The sequence below is a fragment of the Colletotrichum acutatum genome (assembly GCF_030867785.1).
Source record: "Colletotrichum acutatum strain CBS 112980 chromosome Unknown BDZ83scaffold_2, whole genome shotgun sequence".
NCBI classification, from domain to species: Eukaryota; Fungi; Ascomycota; class Sordariomycetes; order Glomerellales; family Glomerellaceae; genus Colletotrichum; species Colletotrichum acutatum.
Window position 1 is genome coordinate 289,364 of NW_026848996.1, and position 16,473 is coordinate 305,836.

The 16,473-nt window shown below is 53.2% G+C and overlaps 5 protein-coding genes across 5 annotated transcripts; all 5 read left to right on the forward strand.

The window, feature by feature from the left end:
* The first annotated feature begins 756 nt into the window (after positions 1 to 756).
* On the forward strand, positions 757 to 1,688 carry BDZ83DRAFT_597669 (uncharacterized protein). Its single transcript, XM_060506910.1, has 2 exons — positions 757 to 1,304; positions 1,361 to 1,688. Exons 1-2 carry the CDS (start codon positions 869 to 871, stop codon positions 1,600 to 1,602), a joined length of 678 nt encoding a protein of 225 aa, XP_060371542.1. The 5' UTR covers positions 757 to 868; the 3' UTR covers positions 1,603 to 1,688.
* An 875-nt stretch (positions 1,689 to 2,563) lies between these two features.
* Positions 2,564 to 3,266, forward strand: BDZ83DRAFT_746430 (uncharacterized protein; the record flags this gene model as incomplete). Its single annotated transcript, XM_060513271.1, has 2 exons — positions 2,564 to 2,638; positions 2,697 to 3,266. The coding sequence occupies 2 exons, from the start codon at positions 2,564 to 2,566 to the stop codon at positions 3,264 to 3,266; spliced, it is 645 nt and encodes a 214-aa protein (XP_060371543.1).
* Positions 3,267 to 5,117: 1,851 nt separating this feature from the next.
* On the forward strand, positions 5,118 to 5,760 carry BDZ83DRAFT_161095 (uncharacterized protein). The gene is made up of 2 exons (XM_060501397.1): positions 5,118 to 5,190; positions 5,263 to 5,760. The coding sequence occupies exon 2, from the start codon at positions 5,289 to 5,291 to the stop codon at positions 5,694 to 5,696; it is 408 nt and encodes a 135-aa protein (XP_060371544.1). The 5' UTR covers positions 5,118 to 5,190; positions 5,263 to 5,288; the 3' UTR covers positions 5,697 to 5,760.
* Positions 5,761 to 8,415: 2,655 nt separating this feature from the next.
* BDZ83DRAFT_746431 (uncharacterized protein) lies at positions 8,416 to 9,609 on the forward strand (the record flags this gene model as incomplete). Its single annotated transcript, XM_060513272.1, has 1 exon — positions 8,416 to 9,609. The coding sequence occupies one exon, from the start codon at positions 8,416 to 8,418 to the stop codon at positions 9,607 to 9,609; it is 1,194 nt and encodes a 397-aa protein (XP_060371545.1).
* Positions 9,610 to 12,925: 3,316 nt separating this feature from the next.
* On the forward strand, positions 12,926 to 14,586 carry BDZ83DRAFT_564727 (uncharacterized protein; the record flags this gene model as incomplete). Its single annotated transcript, XM_060503674.1, has 2 exons — positions 12,926 to 14,162; positions 14,228 to 14,586. The coding sequence occupies 2 exons, from the start codon at positions 12,926 to 12,928 to the stop codon at positions 14,584 to 14,586; spliced, it is 1,596 nt and encodes a 531-aa protein (XP_060371546.1).
* Positions 14,587 to 16,473: the final 1,887 nt, after the last annotated feature.

A 16,473-nucleotide genomic window follows, 5' to 3' on the forward strand; every position in this document is an offset into this window, starting at 1 on the left:
GAGCTATCGCATGCCGTCGAGAAATCAAAGTCCAACCCCGGAAGCCCTTTCAATACCCCTCGGAGACTTTCCAACCCAACCTGCGGAGCATTAACGATCGAATGCTTCATCGAGACATGACCAGCCGGGCGGAGAGTGAGCACGGCAGCCAGATACGACCTTCAACGGGACGAGCTTTCGCGTGTGAGCAAAGAATATGAATAGTGGAGAAAGTCGGACATTGCTCAGAGTTACCGGAAGAAAAACAAAGAAACGCTTCATCGATTGTTGATATTCGGGCCACAAGAGGATGGCTGCGGGGAGTTGCACGACACAAACATGGGCACAATAAGACGGGGATCAGAGCTCGTGTCGAGTGGGTTTATTGCCAGCGGGGATCGGCATAGCAGCGCAAGGAAGATTTCCAAGGAACAACCATTTGTGAGTCGAGCAGCGACTGGGAGCTAGAGGTCCGAACGTTGGTACCGAAGCGAACTCCACGTTTTATTTGGTAGCCGAAGGTCGGGGGAGCTTCCAAGTCGTCGAACAGCTGGCTTGCTGTTATTAATATCGTTCGTGTTTACTCCACGGGCTCGCTGCTGGGTTGCAACTACGGAGTATGAATAGGGTATGTAACACATGGCAAAGTTGGCGGTCAGAAGAAACGACTACTTGTACGCAGCCGCTGTGTAAGGAGAGCGGCAGGGTGTCTATGGGCAGCGCGGCAGCGCCATCTTTCTTGTGACGAGTCAACCAGCCGAGATGAGTGTGAGTGAGTAAAGAAAACCCCTCGCCTGATAAGGCAAGTCTAGAAGGTTCAATGTTTCTTTACCTTTCTAACTAACCTTTCTCTTTCCTTCTCAGTAAAATTAATCACAAACTCTACCGTATGTATCCCAGTCTCGTCGGCCACAGAGTTACCAGAAGGCGCCTAGGCAACCTGCAGAATAGAGTAATTCATTGTTTCTTTGCTGCAAGGAACATATTGCCGGTGACAAACTCTAATGAAATTGGTCAAATCAGGTGTTTACCGTGGGGCCCTTTCTCTCTTTTCCCTCTTTCCCACAGTCACCAGGACGGCAAAAACGGCCATTGGTCTCTCTGGTTTGGGTTTCCCCGTGCGGTAGGTATTCTTACTGACCCCTGGCCCCTGGTCTGCTGGTCCCGCATGTCACCTCGCACGATGTCATGCCAGCCCGGCACTCAGGTCGTAGAACCGGCCGGCCATCAACTCGCTCTTTTCGGGTGCTTTTTTGCTACTACCAAGACGGCGACGCGTCAGGTTTGTCGGGCCTTAGCAACTTATTCCATCTCTGTGCGGATAGCTTGCCCGGCGGCTGATTAGCTAAAGATAGTGAGAGTGGCAGACACACTGACTAACAGAATCTCCGAGAGGCCACCGGGGGCAAAGCAGGACTGATGGGAAGGAAAAGTGCCGACGCAACAGGGCAGATGATGGGCAAGTCGAGGCAACTCGATTCAATCCGATGGTTGTCTCAGCACAGCCAGCCGGCTCAGCGCGTTCTCGGTTGGGCTCAAGCCACCTGCCATCCAATCAAAACGCACAGATGCCCGTATTTCGTCCGTCTCGTAGTCGTCTTTCGGCTGTCACACTTTTCATGAGGCTGGACGCTAAGCCAAGGTCGACGGGCAATCGAGAGTCAGGACACGAGCTAGAGAGTTGAAGCGTGAGTTGGTTAGACGGGCGGACGGACCGCGAGACAGCGTGGACCAGCTAGATAGCTAGACAGTAAGATAGCTGGACGGTGGACAACCTCGCCAGAGAATCCAGCTCCTTGTGCGCCAGCCCGTTGCTCGAATGAGCTTGAAAAAAGGGATACATGGTACAGCAATTCGCTGACGTGCCATTGGAGCCAGAAGAGTCAATTGGATGTCACCTCAATCACCAGCGCCACAAATCAGTTCACTCGCCCAGCTCGAGAATGATCACGCTGATTCCCCGTCTCGTGTGCCCCTGCCAACCCTTCTCCCACCCGGAGCCAACTTGCCATTGACCAAAGAGATCATGGTTGCATGTTCCTGGCCAGAACCCGGTCCGTAGCCTAGGGTCTAGCTATAGGTCGAATGAATCCAGGTCCAGGTTCACCCCCCTTGCTCGCCAGTCAAGGTCGCGTCGCCCCGGCAGAAAAGCGAAAAGCTAACGCCTCCCCAAGCGGAGCTAACGTAACCCTCCACCCTCCACGAGTCCACCCCAAAGGATATTGGAGACGCCGCCGTCGCGCGCGCCCGCCGCTGCGCGGTGCGGATATTTGGGATAAGCTTTTTGCGAGCAGAGGGCAGAAGGGGAAAAGCTTCAGAGTCAAGGCCAGGGGTCCCTCACACTCGCTCGCTCCTGTCTCTGTCTCCCCCGAAGGAGCGTGGTGGCTTGCCGGCGCGCGTTGGACTCATATTTATGGCCCATCCCGTCTTCTCGGGTCGGCGTTGGATATCTCTTCTTGGTTCCTGTCTTGCTCAACTTCACGTCCACTAATCTCAACGTCGTCCACCTCGTCACGTCCTATATCTTACCCGATATATCAACCTAATACCGTGTAATACTCACAACAACCACACAACGTTCACAATGAAGTTCACTCTCGCCCTCGTTGCCGCCGGCCTTGTCGTCGCCCAGGACTTCTCTGGCCAGCCCTCCTGCGCCGTACGTTACAATCCTTCTGCCATCCCTATGACCCCAAACTAACATTCCTCCCCCTCAGATTCCCTGCCTTACCGATGCCATCCCCAAGGTCGGCTGCGCCCTGACCGACACCGCCTGCCAGTGCACCAAGGAGAAGCAGGAGGCCCTCGTTCCCGTCGCCGCCTCCTGCCTGCTCGCCGCCTGCAACTCGGCCGACCTCGGCAAGGCCCAGTCCGCTGCCGCCGCTGCTTGCGCCGCCTACGCTGCCACCGCCGGCTCTGCCCAGCCCAGCGCTACTTCCGCCGCGGCTTCCGCTTCCGCTGCTGCCTCCTCGGCCGCCGCCTCTGTCTCTGCCTCCGTCTCCGGTGCCGTCTCCTCTGCTCTCGCTTCCGTCAGCGCCAGCGCGAGCGCTGCTCTGTCTTCCGCCTCTGCTTCCGCCTCTGCCATCGTCACCTCTGCCCGTAACGCCACTGCCTCCGTTAGCAGCGCCACCCTCTCTGGTTCCCGCACCGCCTCTACTGCCGTCACTGGCACTGGCACCGGTGCCAGCGCCACTGCTTCTTCCACCGGCAACGCCGCTCCCCAGGGTGGTGTCGCCGTTGGCGGCCTTGCCCTTGCTGCCATTGCTGGCATCGTTGCTGCTCTGTAAAGGAGTTGACATTTGACGATGTTATGGAAAGAAAATGCCTCCTGGGAAGGGGTAGCATGTACGCACATACTATGTAGACGAAACTACGCCATAGGAATTGTATGTGTAGGATGAATTAAAGCAACAGGACGTCTAGACTTAATGAGGATGGGCGGGGGAACTGGGAAGAAGAAAAAGTTCATGATCATGGCCTGGTTTGTTGCTGTTGGCGCAACTGTCTAACCAAAGACACAGGATAACATACTTTTTAATCGAATATACCAAATACACAAAGATCAGTAGGCAACTTACGTTCTCATAACCACCTCTCTTTCGCTGCCATTTCGCTCCGCATTTAGTATATACTATGGGCAGGAGATAATCCAGACTTCCATGACGAGAAAGACCATTTCTATGATCGGATGGAGGTAGGCGATGCCAGGCAAAAGCTTCGCTTGTGACGCCATTACTGACGTTTGCACACGCAGGGTTTGTTCATTATTAAGACCAGTGACGATATGCTGCCCAAGGCAATCGCTGTATTTGTGTATGTTCCAAATTGTGATTGCTTACAGTTATAAGGGCGGGCAAAGATACAGTAGCTCCAAATGCAGCACCACGGTCGAGATAACACGCGGTCCCTTAGGCGTCCTTTGAAGAGACGCGAAGTGCGGAAAAGTGAAGTAACGAGCAAGATGACAGAAGTTGATCATCGACAGACTATAGCTGAGTATCATTCAATAGTCAGAGAGTGCATGGGATTGCACAAGTTTCGTTTCCTCAAAGTCTATGGAGAAGTAGGCAAGATGGGGGAGGTAAAGCTTCGGCTGGCTCCGAGTCAACGGACACGGCCGTCTGTTCCGATGTGGGGCCGCATTCGGTGTTAATAATCACTCAAGGTCTATGGTTTGAGGCAGATCCATCCATGTTGTGGTCAGAAGCGGCGTCTCGCTATCAAGTTTTTCTGATTTTTCGAGAGTCCTGCGTGCCCGTTATGCAGGCTGAATGATTCCGTGAACGGCTGGAAGGCCAAGGACCTCCTGTGATTCCATTTCGGCCATATACAGGTCATCAGGCTTGCTCTCATAGGTCAACCTGATTGCCATCACCATGACAGAGGTGGCCAGCGCTGAATCATTCAACGTGATTGATAGTAATTATCCGAACACTGGCAACTTCTCATGCAGAAGCACGAGCTTGGAGCGGGCGGTGCTGAATGCATGGTTGTACAGATGTCAGCCAAAGCCGAAGATGGTGTATCATACATTGAACAGAATCCGCACATAAGAGGTCAAGATTCGCTAAGTCGTCTTCCAGTCTCTTCTCCAACTTCTTATCTGACGCAGTGTTATAACTCTTAGCCTTCTGAATGAGTTGTCGGTCCGAAAAGCAATAACATCGCTTTTTCCTTTCTTTCCGCGAACGTCTGGTCTATAATTTTCGTTGACAATGGTCATAAATGGATGTCCTGCAGACGTCAACTGCGGCAACGGCGTCAACCCATGGAAACCGACCAGCGATGTAGGAGGAATTGGCGTAAGTCTCCTGCGTGATGAAGATTACGTTCCCATCTGCTTCTGCAAAGTTCAACAGCAATCGAAAGTTTGACTTGACAACTATTCCCAAGCTTATTATTGGTTTTGTCGGTACAGCTTACATTGTTTTCGCTCTCCTTCTGGTCAACTACTTCATTGCGTATGACCCGAGAATTGCGCCACCGCAACAAATCCACAGCATTCTCACTGCCATGCGACGAGTTCTATCAGTCCTAAACAGTGTCACAGACACAGCAGTGAATCCAGTCAATTGGGAACCGAATCCAATAGATGTCAAACTATTAGCTTGGTTGAGGCTTCAGACTAGGGAAGCGCTCAGAGAATGCCGTATCCCAGTACCAGCTTCTAGCGCAGCCCGTTCAGAGCGCCTCCGAATTGGCTTCGATAACGTAAGAGACTCCTTCTCATCAGCTCCGTCAAAGATACGACGGATGCCATGACTAAAAGCAAATCTGTTCTAGAGTATTCTAAGCATGTGCGACGCCAAATGCTTACAGGGCTAGGCATAGTTGCTAGCGGCTTTATATCTCTAGGCAAGACTTTACTGTCAATACACTGGAAAATGACGGTGTACTTGGCCTTGTTCTCTTGTGTTACTCATCTATTAAGCTTGACGGTCTTGAGAAGATATTTTCAAAAGCGATCGTGGGCGAGATATAGCCGTCTAGCGTTTATGCTCGTACTATTGCTCATGCTCATTGTGGCAATGGTGCCGACGGCATTCTTCAATTGGGAAAGGGGCGTAAAGTTAAAGGGCTCCAACTCTGCCGCTGACCTCAACGACCCTGCCATCTGCTTCTTTTCCATAAGTTGCGGGATAGGACTTTACCAAGCACAGTACCCCGTTATACCTTTCACTCAGACATCTGCTTTCGTGGAAATGCTCATCTCGTAGATGTTCATTAGCTTTAGGTTTCTCGCAAGGTCAATCAAGCTCTCGACTCGTCTATCTGAACAGCTTCACCGGATCGTTCATGTCCCCTTAGGTCGTTTGGCTAGGCGTTTGCTGCGAAAACTGGAAGTCTATTCAAGCTCAAGGAGACACACAGCCTCCAAAGGGGAGGATCTAGGCTCTTTCCGGTACGGAGTCATGACCAGACCCGTCTTAGCAGCTGTTGTTCTGTTTCGTACCCAAGCTGACTTGTTCAACTCCATGCTGGGATAAGTATGCCGTGCCTCTAGAACGCGACCGCAAAGCTTGACTGACATTGACAACTAGATACTATGGCTATGGGTCATCCTGCTCCAGAGCATTTCAAAATTGACAATAATTGTCGTACAAGAGTGGGACTATTTATGTCAACTCCCTGAAGACTCTTCTGGAGGCAGCCCGTGGCAATTCGGCCAAGTGCTTCCAGTGTTACTGCTCGTGGCACCAATACTCACTTTTATTGCCCCATTCGTTTCAGAGCCAACACATACAGACTGTCAGGATCACAATGCGGATCCTCCACAGCTTCGTGGCCAAAATTCGCAGACTGCGCCGAGTGTTGCTCAAGTCCAGCATGACGAAGGGGACGGTGCGACATCGATACTGATGGCGTCGCTAACGTCGCAAAAATCTAGCCAGGAGAGGCAACCTTTGAACCCTGAGAACTCCGAGGAAGGGCTCGACTTTGATCGGGCCGGCTATAGAAGTCACGCGCCTCTATCATCCGCTGATACCGGGGACTCTTACTCTGACGTGCAGTGGATGCTTCCCTATTTGGTCTTGAGTCTTGTCGTGATCGGTGTTCACCTTTGTTTTTCTCTTCCGACGCGCAACTTACATATTCGTTGCTCTATCCGTATACCTGAAGCATGAGTATCCCGATTGGGCGTATCCTGACTCGAACCCTACGCATTACTTGTTCACCGACGGTGGTGTCTTCTACCTCGCTCTCTTGGGCTATCCGTTCGCCGGACACGCTATCATACTACTCGGGTTGACAGTTCCTGACTGGATGGAACCTCCTGTTGGGACAATGGGCCGTTATTTGCGATCCATAGTCTTTTGGCTATTAGGGTTCATACTGCATGGCTTATGCGCGTGGATGACTTTCTGGGAAGTGCTTGTCTTGGGCTGGAAGGTCGCGTCGGTCGTCTCGATCGCTTCGGTATTTTATGTACTATATGCTATTGTATGTTTGCTCCATCGCTTGCGACATCGATAGGTAGCGGCAGGCATGGAGCAAACTAGCAGGATAGAGTAATCGTAGATCATCTCAATTTCCGTGAAGGAGGGTTTCGTCATATTGCAAGCCGTGCCCAAAGACGCGCAAGATTGGTAATCGGTTTTGTGTGATGCGCTGGGACCGGAGAACTCTAGAGCACATCAACACGGCGTTAGGCATCTCTGCAAGATGACCAATTGATAATCTGGTCAAGAGTATGGTTTATACTATCGTAACCGAATATCCAGTGCTGTTGACGAACTCAAGAGTTGAAGGTTGAAGAGCTTCGGAAAGATTCAAGTGTTCGTCAGACCCCTGCCCCGAAGCCCGCGGTTGCCGCCCACTGCAGTACCCCACCACCGCACCCAAAAAGCACGCCAACACGGGCCATGTGCAACCCAGATCCCGGGCAAGTGCGCTGACGGACGGGGATCAGGTCCCCCAAAAGAGGACGTCTTGGCCGGCGCGCCGTCCACTGGGAGGGAAGGCGGTGGCCCGGTGGGTGGGAAAATGGTTGAAAATCGGCCGGTCCCGCCATGTTGGGCCGGTTGCGGTACAGCGGTGGTGCAGCGGTCGCAGTGATTCTGAGGTGCCGGACCAGTCAGGCGAGCGGGAGCGTCACATGAAGAAGGAAACTGGCGGGGCCTCCCACCCCCGTGGCCCCTCAAGGCTCGTGGCGACTGCGATAGCTCCCCACTGCTGCATCCCGACCACCACCATCTTCCCTAGGGCGATAGTGCAGCTGAAGTTTTTTTTCTTTCTTTTCTTTCTTTTCTGCTGGGCTGTTGGTTCTCTACCGACTGGGATGTTGCCGCGATAAAATTCCAACCATCTCGTCGCATTCTTCCTCCTCTTCCTCCTTCCCCTCCCTCTTTTGCGACAGCTCGAAGCAAAGTTTTGCGCCGATACCAAATCCACTACAACACGCGTTGCCTGACCAAAAGGCATCAGCAAACCGCTTCGAACCCCTCCGACGATCATCATATGTTGCGCGCCGCCTCGGCCAACTTCCTCGCATACCACTTCTCGGCGCATCGTCCATGTGCCGTGCTATCGTAAGATAGACAAAACAGCGAGCGACTTGAGTCTTTGCGCTTGCTGCCAGGGGACGAGAAAGACCAGAGCAGTTAATATCACTACAAATCCATATCAATAACCACACATCGCGACAACGACACTCTACCGAGAGTTGAGGTTGTTTCGCGCAGACGATTTACCGTCTGAATACCCTCGTGTGCGCACTAAGGTATGTAGAATAAACCCGGCAAATCAGATGGTCCCCAATCACATCTCCGTGTGGCAAAGGCAATAAGGTAGACGACTAACCTCACCCCAGGTCGCTGTATGCCTAGCATCGCATCCCTTCGCTTCGAGTCCATTCTGTCGCTACCGCGCCTACCCTTCACCAGAACCCCAGATACCAACACCGACCCCGGCCACGCATACGCACCGTTGCCAGCCATGGCCGCCGACGACGACACCACCAAGAACCTCAACACCGCGCCGGTGACGACAACACAGATCACTGCCGGCCACGACGAGTCCGAGCTCGTAGGCCAGGGTCTGCACGATATCGAGGCCCGGAAGGTGCACTGGTGGAGCTACTTCACCACCGTCGACTTTTGGATCGTCCTCATCATCGGCCAGATCCTCGCCTTGTGCATCACCTCGACGAATACCTTCACCTCCTTCCTCGCCAACAACGGAGTCTCTATCCCGGCCTTCCAGACCGTCTTCAACTACATCTTGCTATTCCTCATCTACTTCCCCGTCACCATCTACAAGTACGGCTTCAAGAAGTGGGGTAAGCTCCTCCTCCGCGACGGCTGGAAGTACTTCATCCTCTCCTTCCTCGATGTCGAGGGCAATTACTTCACCGTCCTGGCCTACCGCTACACCAACATCCTCTCGGCCCAGCTACTCAACTTCTGGGCCATCGTTGTGGTCATCATCCTCTCGTTCTTCCTCCTCCGCGTCCGCTACAAGGTCTTCCAGATCGTCGGCATCATCGTCGCCATTGGCGGCTGCGGCGTCCTCCTGGCCAGCGACCACATCACCGGCTCCAACGGTGGTCCCGGGATCGACATGGTGAAAGGCGACCTCTTCGCCCTCCTCGGTGCGACCCTGTACGGTGTGACCAACGTCGCAGAGGAGTGGTTCGTCAGCCGCCGGCCCGTCTACGAGGTTCTTTCCTTCATGGGCATGTGGGGCATGTGCATCAACGGCGTCCAGGCCGCCATCTTTGACCGCGAGTCCTTCCGTGAGGCCACCTGGAACGGCCCCGCGATCGGCTACCTTCTCGGCTACACGTTCGCGCTCTGCCTCTTCTACAGCCTGGTGCCCCTGCTGCTGCGCATGGCCAGCGCCGCGTTTTACAACATTTCGCTGCTGACGGGCAACTTTTGGGGCATCATCATCGGCGTCAACGTCTTTGGCTACTCCATTCACTGGATGTACCCCATCGCCTTTGTGCTCATCATCCTCGGCCAGGTTGCGTACTTCCTCGCGGGCAGCATGCTGGGTGATTCCAAGAAGCCGTGGCTGGGCGACAACCAGGAGAACGGCGTCGCTGGTCTCGGCACGGCCAAGTTGAAGGCTATCAACGCGGCGCGGAAGAGGCAGATGGCTGCTGCTGAGCCTCCGGCGTATGCCTGAATGGACCGTGTGAGGTCAAGACTTTGCAGAAATATGTAGTTGTTGGTCGAAGAGGGGGGAGATGGAGGGGTTGAAGACTCATGTTGACTTCTTGATCTGTGTGCTTAGCACAAAAGAGTCGTCATCGTGGCTTACTACGCTTGTCAAAGCAAGCCCCCTTTTCTTCCACCTGGAAAATGCACAATCTTTTCTCTCTCTACAATATACACTAAAGTAATATCAATACACTATTGGATGCCAAAACTCGTTAGTTCCCGTTCAAGCTGCCGCTGCCGCGTCCCTGCCGCGTCATGATCGTGAAGACTAGTCAAACCTTGGACTCTCAAACCAGGATTTCCAATTGATGAGGACTTCTCTAGACGATGGCTTGTTTGACCTTTCTTTCAGGGAATCGGAGGTTCTGAGAGGCCTACTGTATAGAAGACGCGAAGAAAAGAGATCGAAGAAATCAGGAGGAAGATGGAAAGAGAGCCGCACGGCCCCTATTCAACGACGTCAGGTCCGGTCTTACCGTCCTTATCGTCACCGTCTACCGACGGGGCGGATGACACTGGTCGTCTAGTGGCCCTCTCTGTCGCAAGCAAATCATTGCACCTCGCTTGCAGGACCAGTGGTCTGGACTCGGGAATTGTTCTCTTTCCGTGATGCGTTATGCCTAAACGCGAGAGCATCAAGATGCGACAAATCTCAACCAGGCGGGTAGAGCTTTGGTGTCTTGGAAGAGGAAGGAAATGTGGCTTGTGGATGTGCGCAAGTGCCTTTCGGCCTAGTACATACAGAACCTCCTCGCTGCAGTCGGCTTTTCTGCCCTTCGTTTAGTCGTCTTCTCTTCCAGTACATCCAAGGCTCTCTCGATGTTGGCATCATCGTGGGGGACCAAGTCGAGGGAGCAGCAAAGCCTCAACGCTTCGGGCCTACCTACCTTAGGAATATGTAAGACTTTGCAACGAGGGAAGTAGATACTCGGGTACTGCGTACAGCAGGAAGGCAAAAGACCCGAGGGCAGTGCAAAACCACGACTTCTCCCCTGCTGAGTTTAGCACCATCCAAGACTGCCGACGGGAGCACGCTTTTAACACGCTGCGCGACGTCGTTCACAGAGATCAAGGGTACGTGCGGCTGCAGACAGGCGCCGCAGGGTGCAGTCTTGCATCTTGCGTCGCACTCACGGCACTGCGCTGCAACTGCAACAGAGAGAGAGAGAGGGAGATACGCGCGCACTTCCCGTCCCTCCCTCCCCTCCGTCCGCGTCCGCGTCCCAGGTCCAGGGCTCGAGAGTTTTTGAGTCTGCGAAACTGACCCCTTACCTGGGCTCTGGGACACCAAGACCTTCCTTCTTCTCCTGCAAAGTCGCGGCTGTCTCTCTGCCTTATCTACGGTATTAGCAACCTATCTGCCTTCGTTTGTTTCTCTTCCGCATTTCCAACTACAGTACTTTTCGGCAAGGGATTGCGATACGGAATCATAGGTAGATAACCCCCGAAAAACAAAGCATTCTTCTGCAGTGCTCCCGCACTAAGAAAGTTGTGTTCGGCGCCGGCACAGACACCATCGATAGTAGAGAGCTTTTCGTTAGCCCCCGATTCCCCGATAGGCGTTCCTAGTCAGGGCACTCGGGGCCAAAGAAAAAAAGAGGGTTTCTTGGCGGTCCCCCGTCTGGTCTGCCAAGATCTCTAATCTCTACGAGGCGGCCTACGGCGCTTCGAAGAAAGTTAGAAAGAGACAGAAAGCAAGAGAGCAGGAAGAGAGAGCGAAAGAGATGGTTCCTATTTTTGATTACTGAAGTCGTGCAACATGACTAACCGCCTTTGTCCCTCGTACTCTAAGTGTTGGGTGTTGTGTCTAAGGTGTAAGCAGCGGTTACTCGCCCGGCTGCAGTTGTCCACCCTGCTTGCTTCGTCGGCCGGTAAGAGAAGAAAAACAACGCCGAGTAAGGGTGAAAAGCCAAGGCCGGGAGGCTCTTCTCGTTGGTAACAAAACGGGCGTACGTTTCGCTCTAAAAAAGAGAAGAAGACAAGTCGACCACCAAAAAAAGTCGCGCGCCATTGAGAGACGGGGGGACTAGAGAGTTGCGTCGTCGCCCTCTTGCGCCTCACTGAGTCCACGTCAAGGGTCAAAAGGCAGCCGCCCGATTGGTTGCGCCATCTTCCCAAGCTTTCGCCCGGCTCAAGTATTACACGTGTATCCGTACGATTGTGACTCTGGACTCTCGAGGCCTCGAGTTCATGTTCGTCAACCTCGAAAGTGTTTGTATATCCCCAAGCTCGCGCCCGGGTTATGCTTCTGGCCCAAAATCTTACCCGCAGCCTCCCGCCGTCCTTACTTTCTCACTTGCAGCGATCAAATCTCCTTGGCCTTATCCCGAGGCCTCGAATCTCTAGATGGTTGGCAAGTGCTCGATACTGTCCGTCCAAAGATGGATGCCTTGCTGGGCGGCCCTGTTCGCCCCCAAAGTAGTGGGCGTAATCAAATAACCTTTTTCTTTCCTTCTTCCGCCCACGCCGTCCACGTAAATGTCCTAATTTACCGCCTAGTCCTGCCATCCCTACACTGGGACGCCGAGCCTCGAAGATCATTTCAGTTCCAAAAGTTTGGTTGTCTCTGAGTTTGCTGCTTCTGCTGGCAATCGCCGGGCTGTCCGGACCGCCAAGACTTCCCCGTACAATTCATACGCCAGAACCTCCCCCCTGACTTCGTCTCAGAATTTCTGCGTTGACCTTTGACGAGTGTTCTTAACTCTCTTCGTCCCGTCTCTGAGCTTCTGCTTCTCCACGATTTTTATGCTTCTGGCCTTGCCTAATCTTTTTGCCTCTTCTTTGGAACCGGGATTGGCTTGTGAGGAAAAACAGTTGCGCAGCGGGCGATTCCATCAACGACCAAAATAAGTGCCCGCCCTTTGCCGCTTCGGCCACCGTCCCCTGGGTTGCTCCGGCGAGAAAAGGCAGCTTACGAGTCGTCGCAACAAAACACAAAGTCTATTTTCGTTCTCGCCCAACCCACTTGTGTCCACATATCGCAGGAGTTGTTTACTCACCCTGCCAAAAAGGAGGAGGTCTGAGCCCAACGGCCGGTTCGAGCGTCATCTGATATAGCGCGGGGTGTTCGCTCAAGTTCCTACAGAGGGATTAAGATCGGTTCCCTTCACTCATACTCATACCGAAAGGGCCGTTGAAGGGTTTCTGGATTTATACCTTTTCCCCTTCTTGTCAACTTATTTCCTTCACAACATCAGCACGAGGAGCAAGCGGGAACAGCTGTAAGAGAGCGGAAACTTAACAGAAGCCAAAGGACCATGGGTCCGACACACGACCACACCATGATCGCAAACCATTCTCGATGGACAGTACTGAGGAATGGCTCCTCTCGCCGGTCGAAAGTCCTCATTGGCGCCTTCTTCATCTTCTTATTGTCTGCGATCTTTGTACTGCAGCCACATTGGCACGTCGCCAGCTCCGGACTACCAGTGCCTAGCTTACACCGACCTACGCCAGAGTCTACACCGAAGGCGCCATCCGGGAGCGATGGTGGCGATAACGGTGCCGGCTCACGCACAGCCGTTTTGACGCCGGACGCTGACGGGGTCCTCTTGTCCGCGGGAACGCCTATTTTCGCATCGCCTAGCGGTCGTCACGCTCTCGTTCTGCAGGATGACGGCGACCTGGTTCTCAACAGGGTTGATGATGACGGCAGCTCTCATGCCGTGTGGTGGACCGCGACAGGTGATTTGCACAAGGGCGGGCGCACAGTCATTCTTGAGAATAAACAGGGCCATGTTCGTATCGTACTAAACGCCATGTTGAAGAATACATGGACGACGGTTTGGCATAGCGACCTCGAGCCGGCCTGCAAGAAGACTCAGGGAGGCATTATGGGACGTAGCGAGGACGGCGGCTCGCAAACAATCGCCAAATCGAAGAGAAGCTCTGGTCAACTCGAGCTGTCGGATACGGGGAGACTATCGATTCCTGGGCTATGCGATTTGTACGTGCCACCGAGTGAGCGCGAAAAGGAGCGCAGTCTGGCTGTCATCATTGCCGGCCTGTACAGGACCAACCACGTTACATGCAAGACGCACATGTCGGAGCTCATCGCCGACCACCCGGCTTTCTCGAGGATCGACGTCTTCGCCTACATGCTTTACGAGCCTGGTGACCTAGATGTGTTCAACCGAACCAAGGAGTCCATTGAAGCGAACCTGAGGGAGTGTTACGGCTCACACTTGCGATCGGTCGACGTTTTGCCTGTGAGCGAGACAGAGGTGGAATATCCCGGCGGCACGGAGGCGATGGCGGCGACACCGTGTGGCGAAAGACTGGGCAGACTGAACAATCAGCTAAGAACCGTATCGTTGGCGGCGGAGAGGTGGTGGGCTTGGAGTGTCACCAACGGATACACCCATGACACGGTGCTGCGGATTCGGCCGGACACGTCGTTATGGGCGAGACCACAATTCAAGACGCTGGAGGAGCTGGGCCCAAACACACTCATTCTGCCACACCCTCGAGGTGAACACTACTTCTACTGTGCGCGTATGAGTGGGCGCGTCGGTGTCGGTATGTGAATATCAGCGAGACACCTGAATTAATGTAACATTACAGCTGACCTGATACTCGGATAGGACCAACCGATCAAATCGCGTACGGAAGCGCGGCGGCCATGGGCCACTGGCTCTACATGTACGACCGGTTCCAACAGATGGTCGACCTTGCAGCAACTCCCTCTCGACCGGCGCTCCGCGATTTCTCGGGATGCGAGGTTATGCCGTCGGGTCCCCTAGCAAGCGACTGCCCAACGCCAGCACCTTGCTCAATAGAGTGTCTCGTGGCATGGTTTCTCGAGGCCCGCGGTGTGGACTTCCACATCGAGTGGGGATGGGAGCAGAACCCATTGAGATGGAAGGATATTGGTCAACTTGGCGCAGAGGAAGAGAGACTGGCTGATCACGACGACGAGGACGATGGGATGACGTGGGGATGAAGTTGGTAGAGACGAGGTTGTAGGAGAGGTGGTGCATATTTCTTTTGTCTCCCTGATTTCTGGAAAGCGTGGTGTTCAGGTGATTTGGGAAGGTCTTGGGATTCAAGTACCTGAATAGAGATGTATAAGTGAAGGAGGGAGCGACTGATGGGTACTTACCCTATTCATTTGACTTGAAGGTAACCTGGCGTCAACAGTTGGAAAGAACAACACGGAAGCGGGAGGGGACCGCGATAGTATACTGCCGTACGGCAGGGCTCTTCAAGTTCAAGAGCACAGCTCAACTTCAAAATGAAACAAGTTGAAAACAAAAGTTGAACAGTTGAAATCGATCCGCTGAACATGTTTGTGTCCCGAGTGAGCGGGCGGTCTAAGTCGATGATCTCGTGGGCTACCTTACGACACTCATGAGCCGGAGCAATTGCAGCAGAGGCGCAACAAATCATGATGCTCTGTGTTGGCCATGACACTTGCCGGTCGCAGGTTTCTGGTGTCAATCCTGCAAACATCGATTTGAGGGTCGTGAGATGAAGTTGAAGGAGCAAATGAGATCTGTCGACAGGGGTTGAAGACATCCAGGTGGTTCGGTTACCTTGAGGATCGGGCGGGGTAGGAGGAATGTGGGTCGTTCCTGTCTCTTCCTCCCGTCTTCCTCTTGCCTTTTTCGGACAACACCGAGGCCAACTTCAGTAACGACGATTTCAATGCTTTTCTTGTTCATCTAGTGTTCGCAGGAGTAATTAATTATTTACCATTTACCATTCATGTCTCCATCAGAACCTTGTCAAACTTCAGACACAGAAAGATTGATAGTCTCTAACGCTTCAGTCGTAATGGTCCAAAGTAAAGGTCCAAAACCACAGCTGAGTACCGTACTCTTGGCACGCCTGGCACGCGAAGTATTGTGCAGGGAATGAAATACAGAAAAAGACTGTTCCCGATGCCAATTTATGGGTATTGAGATTCTTCTTTAACCGCCCCGAGTGAATCGGACCGTGGTCTTGGTCACTTGCAGGGATTTGCATCCGTCTTCTACACAGCAAAGGGCCGACCCAATTACATGGAGATGAGATGTGTCTCCGACTGCCACCCGCTGATGAGCGGTGCCATTGAGCAACTAGTCCTCTTGAAGTCCTTGACGCGTCGAACAGCAGATGCCCGACGCCTCAGAAACACCACGAGGGCGCGACACGTGCCAGCATTACATCCTCAGAGTAGTCAGAGGGAGGTAGCCAACTACTACCGTGCGTCATTGACAGATGTATTCTAAGCTCAGCCAACAAGAATCAGCAAGAACACGTCTGATGAGAGGTGTGGTGAAAGTTGGACTGGGAGGGTGTGAAACGAACTTTGGTGCTGTTAGTTTACCAAAGTCCCAAAATATTCTGGACGGTGTGCCACCTCTCTGCAGCCACCAATTTCCCATCTTCCACCGTTCGGCCGGTAAGGCGCGAGCCACGGTCCACCAAGACGGATAAAACGTGATTCCTCGGGGAAACTCGAGCTACCTCACATTAGTCTAGCTGAGGTACAGCTGGATTTATGCGTAGCTCCCCTTTTCCTGGACCCAAAAGTCAGTGTTTGTTGGGGCCAAAAAGATCTCATTCTTATCACGTGTCGGTGACTTCATGTAAGTGATCTCGCCCAATCCTTTCACATACAAATCAGAATCTTCACAACCTGTCGCGCCCTCTTCGGGGAAATCCACAGATGTGTCCGCATAGATACTGTCTTTGGAAGCTTGCTCTCAACTCGACTGGATTCTCTGAAGTAATTAGTGTGCCAGACCGGGGTGACCGAGTGCTCGCAGGAAACAGGCAGCAAGACCACCACGGCATCTCCATCATCGAAACCCAGTTTAGCGGGATATTTCTCTCATCATCTCTC